The 12646-nt window shown below is 46.0% G+C and overlaps 1 protein-coding gene across 1 annotated transcript in view; it reads right to left on the bottom strand.

Moving 5' to 3' along the window:
- The window catches only part of ADCY8 (adenylate cyclase 8), a 223380-nt gene that overhangs the window by 21882 nt on the left and 188852 nt on the right, over nucleotides 1-12646 (bottom strand). Inside the window, exon 13 of the mRNA XM_047842372.1 lies at nucleotides 8609-8687. Within this exon, the coding sequence (XP_047698328.1) occupies nucleotides 8609-8687 (79 nt within the window). The remainder of the gene's footprint in view (nucleotides 1-8608; nucleotides 8688-12646) is intronic.

The following is a 12646-nucleotide window of genomic DNA, read 5'->3' on the forward strand; positions in this document are numbered from 1 at the left end:
AGGCAGGCTCCAGGCTCTGGGCTGTCAGCACAGAGCTGGATGCAGGGCTTGAATCCACAAACCACAAGATCATGACCTGAGCTGAAGTGAGACGCTTACCCGACGGAGCCACCCAGGCACCCCTGATTGAGCTTTAATAAGAATGATGATTGCCGTGGATTGCAACACAGGAAATGTGGCAGAATGCATCAGTTCACAATGACACTTAGGACACAAGACCTCACTGATCATCTCTGGATGGTGTTTGGGAACAGACTGGGAAACTTACAGGGAAGGCATTTATAGGGAAAGAATTAAGCATTTACCCTACTTTTGCTTTATGAGCTGTACTTGGAGGAGAAGGTTCTCCTTCAAATTGTATTCCAGCCAATGAATTACGGAGTATTGACAGAATTGAGATATCACCACCTATAAAATAAGTGAACAGAGGCTATTCTTGTCAATAGCTGCTAGCAGACAAAAAGATAAGCAGGTATTATGTGCCTGTTAACAGTTATTCACAAAACCAACCAATAATATAGTTTTGCTGAAAAAAACTGAACCTAAGTCTGGCCGTTTCTAAACGTAACTACCAATAAAGAAAAAACAGGGGCGCCTGGGTGGCTCAGTCAGTTAAGCATGTGCCTTTGGCTCAGGTCATGATCTCATGGTGTGTGGGTTCGAGCCCCACGTTGGGCTCTGTGTTGACAGCTCAGAGCCTGGAGCCTGCTTGGGATTCTGTCTCCCTCTCTCTCTGCCCCTCCCCCACTTGCACTCTGTCTCTCTCAAAAATCAACAAACATTAAAAAAATTTTTTAAAATTAAATTAAAAAAGGCTTAAGAGACATACCAACCCATGGCAATATGTGCATTTTATCTGCATTCCAATTTAAATAAACAAACTTAAAAATATAATTATAAACCAATTAAGAAACTGAAACACTGCCTAGAGGTTTTGACGATGTTAAAGAAGCACCACTTTCCTTTTTAAAGTGTTTAATAGCATTGTGATGAGGTTAACATTCTCTTATCTTTTGGGCGCATATTGAAGCATTTACAGATGAAACAGCAGGACATCTAGAATTTGCCTCAAAGTGATTGGGAAGGAGCCATGAGCAAAATCAATAGGGAGATAAGTGGGAAAAGACACATGAGTTAATGACTGTCGAAGCTCTGAGCTCATTATACATTCCATGAACTTTTGTAGATGTTTGAAATTTTCCAGAAAAAAAGGAAAAAAAGAGGGGAGACCGCAGATCGCACCAAAGAATGCTGGTCTCGACTGTTCTGCTGTGTGACCTTGGGAAAGTCATTCTACTTCTTGTATTTTGGTTCCCCTTCTAAAAAATGAGGAGATGGGGCGCCTGGGTGGTGCAGTCGGTTAAGCGTCCGACTTCAGCCAGGTCACGATCTCGCGGTCCGTGAGTTCGAGCCCCGCGTCAGGCTCTGGGCTGATGGCTCAGAGCCTGGAGCCTGTTTCCGATTCTGTGTCTCCCTCTCTCTGCCCCTCCCCCATTCATGCCCTGTCTCTCTCTGTCCCAAAAATAAATAAACATTGAAAAAAAAATTTAAAAAAAAATGAGGAGAGTCATCCCCATCATGTCTAGTTCAAGAGGCACAGATTATTATATGGATCTATGACCCGGGCCAAATCACACGAGGCGTGCAAAAGAATTCTGAAATGCCTCAAATGCAGATCGGGAAGGTACTACCGCTACAATTCAAGGCAGCAGTGGATAAGGTCTGATCAAAGCTGTGCTTTCACTTTTTCCCCCTCAGATTCAAGAGCATCAAATTTTAATCTGTCGCATCGCAGGACAGAATTTTCTTATCCAAATGAAATGTTTTGTCATTCTCCTTAAAAATGCATGCTTGGTTGAAGCAGCAGATATTTTGTATTTCTCTTCTGTCTGAAAACCTTTCATCTGGTTGAATTCAACTCAGAAACACAGGGAGGGGAGTCTGGAGCACTGGAGTCCATTTCAGCAAGGATTTTCCAGTTACAAGCAAGAACACACCTCGCATTGGTGACCGCTGGCCACGGCGTTGAAGGCATGTCCATAAAGAGACTCTCTAATCCGGGGTGCTGGGGTGGCTCAGTCGGTTAAGCGTCCGACTTCGGCTCAGGTCGTGATCTCGCGGTTTGGGAGTTCTAGCCCCGCGTCCGGCTCTGTGCTGACAGCTCAGAGCCTGGAGCCTGCTTCAGATTCTGTGTCTCCCTCTCTCTCTGCCCCTCCCCGGCTCATGCTCTGTCTCTGTCTCTCTCAAAATTAAATAAACATTAAAAAATTTTTTTTAAAATCACTCTTAAGTACAGCTCTGTCTCTTGAGAAAGCAGGTCTCATGCAGGCAGGCATCACCTATTATGAAATTTCTTTTCCAGTTTACTAAAGATCTAGTGGGTAGTGCCCCTACTGTGTGCAAGGTGCTGGGCATACAAAGATGGGTGAAACTCACTCTCTGCCTTTGATTTGCTCTCGGCTCAGTGGTGGAGGAAGAAGAACGAAAGACAGAGGAATGTCTTAAGAAAAGAGATCAGGGGTGCCTGGGTGGCGCAGTCGGTTAAGAGTCCGACTTCAGCCAGGTCACAATCTCGCGGTCCACGAGTTCGAGCCCCGCGTCGGGCTCTGGGCTGATGGCTTGGAGCCTGGAGCTTGTTTCCGATTCTGTGTCTCCCTCTCTCTCTGCCCCTCTCCCATTCATGCTCTGTCTCTTTCTGTCCCAAAAATAAATAAACGTTGGAAAAAAAAAAAAAAGAGATCATGTGCTGTTAAGTAATACTACCCAAAGCTATCTACACATCCAATGCAATCCCAATCAACATTGCACCAGCATTCTTCTCAAAGCTAGAACAAGCAATCCTAAAATTTGTATGGAACCATGAAAGACCCCGAATAGCCAAAGTAATTTTGAAGAAGAAGACCAAAGTGGGAGGCATCACAGTCCCAGACTTTAGCCTCTACTACAAAGCTGTCATCATCAAGACAGCATGGTATTGGCACAAAAACAGACACATAGACCGATGGAATCGAATAGTGACTCCAGAATTGGACGCACAAAAGTATGGCCAACTAATCTTTGACAAAGCAGGAAAGGATATCCAATGGAAAAAAGACAGTCTCTTTAACAAATGGTGCTGGGAGAACTGGACAGCAACATGCAGAAGGATGAAACTAGACCACTTTCTCACACCATTCACAAAAATAAACTCACAATAGATAAAGGACCTGAATGTGAGACAGGAAACCATCAAAACCCTAGAGGAGAAAGCAGGAAAAAACCTCTCTGCCCTCAGCTGCAGCAATTTCTTACTGGACACATCTCCAAAGGCAAGGGAATTAAAAGCAAAAATGAACTACTGGGACCTCATGAAGATTAAAAGCTTCTGCACAGCAAAGGAAACAATCAACAAGACTAAAAGGCAATCAACGGAATGGGAAAAGATTTTTGCAAATGACATATCGGACAAAGGGCTAGTATCCAAAATCTATAAAGAACTCACCAAACTCGGCACCCAAAAAACAAATAATCCAGGGAAGAAATGGGCAGAAAACATGAATAGACACTTCTCTAAAGAAGACATCCAGATGGCCAACAGGCACATGAAAAGATGCTCAATGTTGCTCCTCATCAGGGAAATACAAATCAAAACCACACTCAGATATCACCTCATGCCAGTCAGAGTGGCCAAAATGAACAAATCAGGAGACTGTAGATGCTGGAGAGGATGTGGAGAAACGGGAACCCTCTTGCACTGTTGGTGGCAATGCAAACTGGTGCAGCCGCTCTGGAACAGTGTGGAGGTTCCTCAAAATATTAAAAACAGATCTACCCTGTGACCCAGCAATAGCACTGCTAGGAATTTACCCAAGGGATACAGGAGTGCTGATGCACAGGGGCACTTGTACCCCAATGTTTATAGCAGCACTCTCAACAATAGCCAAATTATGGAAAGAGCCTAAATGTCCATCAACTGATGAATGGATAAAGAAATTGTGGTTTATATACATAATGGAATACTACGTGGCAATGAGAAAGAATGAAATATGGCCTTTTGTGGCAACGTGGATGGAACTGGAGAGTGTGATGCTAAGTGAAATAAGTCATACAGAGAGAGACAGATACCATATGTTTTCACTCTTAGGTGGATCCTGAGACACTTAACAGAAGACCATGGGGGAGGGGAAGGAAAAAAAAGAGGTTAGAGAGGGAGGGAGCCAAACCATAAGAGACTCTTAAATACTGAGAATAAACTGAGGGTTGATGGGGGTGGGGAGGAGGGGAAAGTGGGTGATGGGCACGGAGGAGGGCACCTGCTGGAATGAGCTCTGGGTGTTGTATGGAAACCAATCTGACAATACATTTCCTATTGGAAAAAAAATGAACACCGTGGTTTGAGCAGACCTGGGCGGCGAGCAGGAAAAACATGTGGGAGGCATGGGCGGTGAGTTTTTAAGAAGGAAAATTCTTCAGCATTTGCTTAAGAAACGTCAGTGGACTTGGAAATGCCATCTCTCTCTGGAGTGTTACCAAAGCACGAGAGAACTGGTTCTACGAGAAGAGTACTCAAGAACGAACACATACCGTTCATCAGCCTTGGGCCAGGCTCTTAGCACATCATGATGGCTAACACTGGCCCCGCTCTCACCTTGGCCCAGGCGGTTCCAGGCACTTCCTACGTTTCATCACACAACTCAGCAAGGTCGGCACTTTATTTAGTCCCATTTCGCTGGTGAGGTCATCCTGTTCATTTTACAGGTTAAGCACGGGCAGCTCTAGGGGCTTGAATTTCTCCATGTCACCCATCCTCCAGTGACACTGCTGAGATTCAAATTTAAGAATATTTGGTTCCCATGAAGGCACCCAGGCGGCTCTGTCAGTTGCATGTACGACTCTTGGTTTCAGCTCAGGTCATTCTCTCACGGGTTTGTTGGATGGAGCCCCTCATGGGGCTCTGGTGCTGATGGCGTGGAGCCCGCTTGGGAGTCTCTCTCTCTCCCTGTCTCTCTGCCCCCCTCTCTCTCTGTCTCAAAATAAATGAGTAAAAAACATTGAACAAAGAAGAAGATTTTGTTCTGACGCTTGGGTCTTCCCTTCGAAGCCACACTGTCCCAGTGCCTGTCTTTATCTGACCGGGAGGTGACTGGAGACCTTATTAACCTCTGTCTCTGTGCATAGACTACACATGGTTCCTCTGTTATAAATGGAGCCCCCGAGGCAAAGTCCACACCTCGGGGGCTGCGAGTGAACCAGGTGAAGCAAGAGGCACCCGACCGCTCACTCCTGTCCAACATTTAGAACATTCACCTGCCTCACGGGAGGAGGAAGCGATGGCATATCACCTCGACGTATGTACAAGATGAAATTTCCTAATTGCTCAGTTACATAATGCCCTCAGTCCCTCTGGAGGCATATAATTACCCATGCTCCCACCGGGCTGGCTGCTGCGTACCAGGCATCAGTGGGCATTATTCAGCCTTAAAAAAAAAAATCGAGGGCCGCTGAGTCACAAAGGGAAACTGGTGGAGGCAGGTAGCAGACCCAGGAGGCAGGAGTGGACAGACTTGGTTCAGATAAACAGGACCTTGGCAGAGGACAGAGAAGTGATGCAATCCTGCAGAAAGAATCCTCTAACAAAGAGAGGCAGGGACATGTGGTGGAGAGGTAATGGACCCAGGTAACGGATTCCTGCTTCTGTCTGGTTTTCCTTATTGGTTTTATGACCTCGGATGACTTAGGACCAGATGGATAGTAGTATTTTACCTGCTTGTCTCGGGCTTGTTTTCCAAGTAAAATATCCATAGCTTACCATTTTTGAAAGCTTCTTTGTGCAAACCACGGGGATAAGTATATTATAGTTATGTTCTCATACAATATTATAACAACTCCATGGAGTAGAAAATGTTATTATGGTACCCGTTTTATAGGTGGGAAAGTTGAGACTCGAGTTACATAAATTGCTGAAGGTCACATGGCCACCACGTGGCAGAATTGCGGTTTGAATATTTCTCTCCCACTCCAGAGCCTGGATACCTGTAACTGCTACCATTATGGGATGTGTCTATGTAATTTCAGAGCCTTCTGAAAGTTGAAAATAAGAGGGGGGACGCCTGTGTGGCTCAGTCCGTTTAGAACCTGACTTTGGCTCAAATCATGATCTCACGGTTTGTGAGTTCGAGTCCTTCATGGGGCTCTGCACAGACAGCACGGGGCTTGCATCGGATCCTCTGTCTCCCTCTTTCTCTGCCCCTCCCCAGCTGTGCTCTCTCTCTCTCTCAAAAATAAATAAACATTAAAAATTTTTTAAAAATAAGAGGGAAACATATCAGATGTCACTTGACCATGCAGACCCTCGCTATGCACAAATATACCACTACTTTATGCATAAACTTAACACGGTTAGGTTGTCCGTTTCCCAGGACAAACGGAGAACAGAATAAATTGAATCAGAACGTTAAAGGGGTATTGGAGAAGGAGCATTGCCAGGGCACAAAATAATTCCTTAAGGTGACAGAGGAGGAAGGAACATCTTTCTTAATTTGGGATGAGGACTCTCACTTCAGAATTTGCTCTGTCTTAATTAGCTCTGAGGGCTGCTCATTTGTCACTTTCAAACCTGGGACGGGGGTGGGGAGTGGGGAGCATGGGTATGTTTCTCTGTCTGATCCTCTCCTCTGACTCCGTCTTCATAGCCCTCGAATGGGCTGCCATTTGCACGTCCGACTAAGTTCTCTGTAACTTCTAGAAGCCATCAAGACATGGAAGATATGACCCCAGCTCTGACAGATCCAGAAATACCTCACTACAGGAATTCTGGAAACAGCTAGATCTCGCCGTGTGCCTTATTGTTTTGCCATAAATCCGGCTAAAATCTAAAACCAAATCAAAGTCCCGCTGCAAGATTGAATGCCCTGGGCCGTTGTGTTGGTGTGTTAATTTCTTTCTGTCTCTCTCCAGTCTAGAGAAGTGGAAAGGGGGAGGTTCTGGAGAAAGATCCGGGTTTGACTTCTAGTTCTCCCGCCAACTAGCTGAGTAGTATGACTTTCTTCACCTGTAAACTACCAAATCCCGTCGTGGGAAGGGTTCCACGAGATAATAAAGGCGCACACCAGTCACTTGATACATCGCCACTCCTCCCTCCTCCTCTTTCCTGGCCAAGTCCTTATACTCCCCCTTTCCTCCCTTGACTACATTTTCCCTTCCCCCTTATCATACATAACTTTATATGTATTTCTAGGTTCTCGGGGTCTGGGGCTGTTTCAGGGTTTCTCAGGGTTTCTTACCTCCCTGTTTCCATGGCGACTTCCCAGGGCTCTGTTTCTATTTCTGCTCTAGCCCAGAGCCTTCCTGTTTTGTTTTTCTCCTTTCCTGGTTACTTTTTTTTTTTTTTTTTTGAAAGGCATGCAGACCACAGAAAGATGGGGCGGGATCTAGGGCAGGGCAGGGGAGCTGGCAGGGCCTAGAACTACCAGGGAGGGAAAATCTCCCCAGCTGACAGACACCACAGCCTCCGTGGTCTGAGTCCACGTGGAGAAGTCCTACTGGCCACAGCAGGCAAACCTCCAAGGCGGACCTCATGTCAGGCTCCTGTGCAGAATCGTTTCTTGCGGCTCCAACTCCTGAAGTCCTCAGACAGCCTGACCCACACATAGCACGTCCCTCTTTGCATCATTTGGGTTCTTCTCTCCTCCGGGAGACGGGAACGTTTGGGGCCAAGGGTTATGTACAGAGCCAGCCACAGTGCCCACCCCAGACCCCAGCGGAGCCGAGGCTCATAGGGAAATGGCATCAGAACGGTAGGCACTTGCTCTGCTTAAGGCAAAGAAGTAACAAAGCACGTCCTATACTTTTGTAAGGCACAGGGCCACCGCAGCACGTGGTAATCGCCACTGATTCCTCAAGACAGCCCTATTCAGGTGTTGCTATCCTATTCTATTTTATTTCAAATATTTATATATTTTTGAGAGACAGAGAGAGAGGAAGAGTGAGAGGGAGACAGAGGATCCAAAGCGTGTTCTGAGCTGACAGCACAGAGCCTGATGCGGGGCTTGAACTCTCAAACTGTCATCAAGACCTGAGCTGAAGTCGGACACTCAATTGACAGAACCCCCCTCCCCCTCCACGTCCCTTTATCCTATTTGAGACGAGTAGAGGAGGTCTGGGCTCAGGGAGATAAGTCACTTGCCTGAGGCCACAAACTGTGAGTCAAAGGCGGGATTAGAACACCAGCTCAGCCGACACTCAAACCCGCCTGCTTATCTAGCACAGCACACAGCTTCTCCAGGGATGACCGTATCCAGGCAACGGAATTAGGAGGGATCCTGGTTCGCCTCAGGCAGAAATTAAAAGTTTTTTTGTTCTTCTTTTTTTTTTTTTTAATAACTCTGATCTCTTTGAAAGAGATTTACCTAAAAGGCATTAAAACCAGCCGGCTTGCCAAATCATCTTTGTCAGCTTAGCTTTTCATGAGGTGGGCTTTAGGAGGAATCGATTGGTTAAGAATCACAACTTCCTGCAAGCAGCTGAAGGTCATTGGCTCCAGGGAAGGGCAGAGGTCTCGTAGGCCAGTTTCACGGCGGTGGGAAATGCCAGGTAACAGAAGGGAGTCGGTGCTAAGTGTTGGGATTACCTGCTGTCCGTGGTAGAACACGGCAAGGAGGAACATGGCCATCAGCAGCAGTGACGCCTCCTTGGTCCCCAGGAAATCTCTGTTGGAAGAAGAAAGGCAAGCGGTGACAGGGTTACAACCACGGAGGGGCTCCAAGGAGACTCATTAGGAAACCGGGGTTCAGAGAGGACAGGGGTAAACAGAGAGGAGCGACTATTTCCTGAGCACCCACTAGGTGATAGGGGCTGTGGCCCGAAGGTTTCCCCATAGAAATCAGTTGATGCCCAAGGGTAGAAAGTCACTTCGGTCACACCCGGCGGATGAATCTAGAATCCGGCATCTCGACAATGTACTCACATCGACAAAAATATTTTCCCTTTGCAGAACACTTCCAGACTTCGAAGAGCTTTGAAACTTTGTCACAAAAATCCATGTGAAGGCAAGGATCTCTTCCTTTTTCTTTAGATGTTTTTCTTGATTATTTTTTTAATGTTTTTTTTTAATTTTTTTTTTTTTTTATTTTTGAGACAGAGCATGAGCATGAGCAGGGGAGGGGCAGAGAGAAAGGAGACACAGAATCTGAAGCGGGCTCCAGGCTCTGAGCTGTGAGCCCAGAGCCTGACACGGGGCTCGAACCCACAAACTGTGAGACCATGACCTGAGCCGAAGTTGGACGCTTAACCGACTGAGCCACCCAGGTGCCCCTAGATGTTGTGTTCTATTGAAGAGAGAGGGACGTGATGCTGACGATGTGGCTTTCTCTGTTCTAAGTGCTTTCACTTAGATTGTTTAGATTCTTAAGGCAGTTCTCTATGAGCTGGACACTATTTTAATCTTCCATCAATTTTTAAAATTCTTCTATCAGGTCTGTGAGTCAGGCACTGTTATAATCCCATTTCAATTCTTCTATCTTTTAATAAAGACTTTGTTCCCTGTGCATCATCTCCTCCTGGACTGACACCCCCTTTCCTCCCCGCCCCCGCCAAACACTCCATTCAGTCCTTGTTGGGGCACAAGCTGCCCCAACAGGTGTCACTGGTCTGGTCTGTCCCAGACTTTCCAGAAGACCAAGCTGGAAGGCAGCTGAAGACGGCCAGTGGCAAGCGTGTGCTTAAGCACCGATGTGACTTTCAGTCATCCAGGGAATTCAGAAGTTCTAAGGAGTCCCTTGTTTGATTCCAAACGCTTTCTCTCTTTCATTTCAGCCCAGCACAAAGCCTTTTCCAGAACAAGCTAGGCCAGGAGGCAAAGGGTTTGGAGGAAGCAACATCAGGCTTTGAATGTGGACACTGGTGGCTTGTGGAAATAAACAGTCCCCTTGACAGGCTTCCATTGGCCAGTGAAGAAAACTCAAAATAAAAAGGTTTTAGACAAATTGTTTCCAGGGACCTTGGGACTTGCTTTCCATCACCTCCTGGTTCTTCTACCAGTTTTCTCCACCTCAGGCGATGCTCCCCTCATCCACTCACCCAGGTGCTTGAGCCAAATATAAAAGCAAACCTAGGAATCAGCCCTCACCACCCCAATATCCAAATCATGTCTGCTCTCGCGCCCAAATACATCCCCAGTCCATCCACTCTCTCCATCTCTACCTCCAACACCTGAGTACAGCCACCATAACTTCCGATAGCCCCCTGGCATTGCCCCCCACCATCTGTTCCTACATGGTTGCCCGAATATTTTGTCTCACCAAACCCAGATCATGTCACTCACTTGTTTTACTGTCTTCCAACTACAAGCACACGTGTGCTCAGGAGTAACAACTTGATGAGGCTTAAGGACACAAGGACAAATCAAAGAGGAGATGCAGTGTTTAGATGGAGGGATAGAGTGAACACTGATATGGCCCCATCTGGGAAGTCTCCGGCCTTCCCTTGTCTTTTCTGTCCTCCCTGGAGGTGAGCAGGGTAGCACTGGGCTCAAGAAATGGAGACAAGAGCCCAGCTCCCAAGACCAGTTTCTCATCTAGCTTTATGTAAAAGACCCTCCCAGCTGATACAGGGCAGGCCCAGTCCAACTCTTCATATAGAACAAGAACTCAGGAACAGAACTGTTCTTTCTCCGGGGCGGGGGTTCGGGGGGGTGTTGTCCATACGGGGACCCAGGGGACCAGGACGTCTGTGGGCTGGAACAAGATTCAGATTCATGGATTCCTAGTTCCATCTGCTTTTCCTTAGAGATAATATGCTAATAATAGATGGTACTCATTATCGTGTTTCTTCCCTACAGCCCCAGTGAAGCACATAATTATTGAGCCCCATCGTGTGCCAGGCACACACCGGGATACGGAAAATGAAGATGGCACATTGTTTTTGCCCTCAAGACGGTCCAGTAAAGGAAAGGACCAAACAGAGAGTACGTTCATAACACAATATACTCCATTGTCAAAATACAGCCTTGTTGCCATGGGAATCCATGGGAAGTGAAAGTAACCCAGGATGGATGTTCTGGGAATTCAAGAGCTGGGTCTTACAGGATGATAAGACTTGAGGAGGAAAAGATGGGACTGGCTGTCTAGGTGTGGGACATCGATCTTGTTCAGCTAGCTGGTTTAATAGCTGCGAGGCTGAGTCTGAATGGGATACATCCTGTGTTTAACTCCAACTCCTGCTCTGACTAGCACTTCTGACATCCTTTTCTTGGTCATGTGGAAGCCTTTTGTAAGGCCTGCAATTTATCACTAACAACCTGCTTCCCAAGAGAAAACACAAATGCCTCTTGAAAGCAGTGGTTGACGAAAAATAGATGACTAGATTGAATTCAGAAGCAAAGAGAAAATGACTATGAATGGTTTCTTAGTCTTTAAGATGTATTTCAGACTGAAGAATTACAGTCTGAGTAAAGACGGCAAAATGTTCAGAGAAAGTCAGCCAGGCCAAGCAACATGCAAAAAGAACCATCATTTAAATTTAGAAGCAGGGGTGCCTGGGTGGCTCAGTCGGTTAAGTGTCTGACTTCAGCTCAGGTGACGATCTCACGGCTTGTGGGTTCAAGCTCCGCATCGGGCTCTGTGCTGACAGCTCGGAGCCTGGAGCCCGCTTCGGATTCTGTGTCTCCCTCTCACTCTGCCCCTCTCCCACTCCCACTCTGTCTCTGTCTCTCTCTCAAAAATGAATAAACATTGAACAATTAAAAAACCGTAAAGCTAGAAGGAATTTTTTGTAGCTCTTGTGATTCTTTGAAGAACTTCCAAGAGAGCCAAATGACCAACATTTGTATGAAATTATAATACTCTGCTTGGTATTGGGTGGCAGAGAAACCAAGGACGTTTGAACTAATTCATTTATACTAATAAAATCACGGTATTAATACCATTATCTTCCTATGCTAATAGAAAGAGGCATAATTAAGTGAAAACACATGTAGAATAATGTAATTCTCCAGGGCTAGAACAGTCTTTAGAGATCATCTTATCTGATGTCTCATAAAAATGAGTATTTAGTTTGAGGGTTACTTATCACAGAGGCATTTATACTAGTTGTAGTCAATTTGGAAGCTAATGCAAATTACAAATAAGAAAATAAAGGTAGTCCTGAAGCCTACCACCCAGAGAAAACAACGGTCAATACCTTGGAGCCAACTAAATGTCGCTCCATGCAAAAACATGTTTGCAAATTTAGGACTGTATGGTTCGTACGGTTTTTGTAACCTACTTTGGCACTCAGTGTATATAATGAAACTAATTCCATGTAATTACATACGTTACAATGTGAGCTGAGTGGGTCCATTCTATTTCATATTATGTGACGTAATATCCCTCGGGTGGCTCTCATTTTATAGATTTAAGGTTGAGGCCCAGGGAGAAGCTACGTGTCCAAGTTCGCACAGCTGATTTCTATCAGAGTCAAGATGCGCGGTCACATCTCAAGCACCAAGTTCAGAGCTTCAGCGATTATGTACCTGAGGCCAAAGTTTTGGTTTAGCTATGAGTTCCCATTTCCCCCTTTTGAAACTCAAAATACACCATCAGTTTGAACTGATGCTTTATTCTGTCCCCAGACTAGTGGCTGCACCAGCTACGTGCTGATTTTGTGCCACGCCTCCGATAAGACTCTACAT

The sequence above is a fragment of the Prionailurus viverrinus genome, chromosome F2 (assembly GCF_022837055.1).
Source record: "Prionailurus viverrinus isolate Anna chromosome F2, UM_Priviv_1.0, whole genome shotgun sequence".
In the NCBI taxonomy this organism is placed as follows: domain Eukaryota; kingdom Metazoa; phylum Chordata; class Mammalia; order Carnivora; family Felidae; genus Prionailurus; species Prionailurus viverrinus.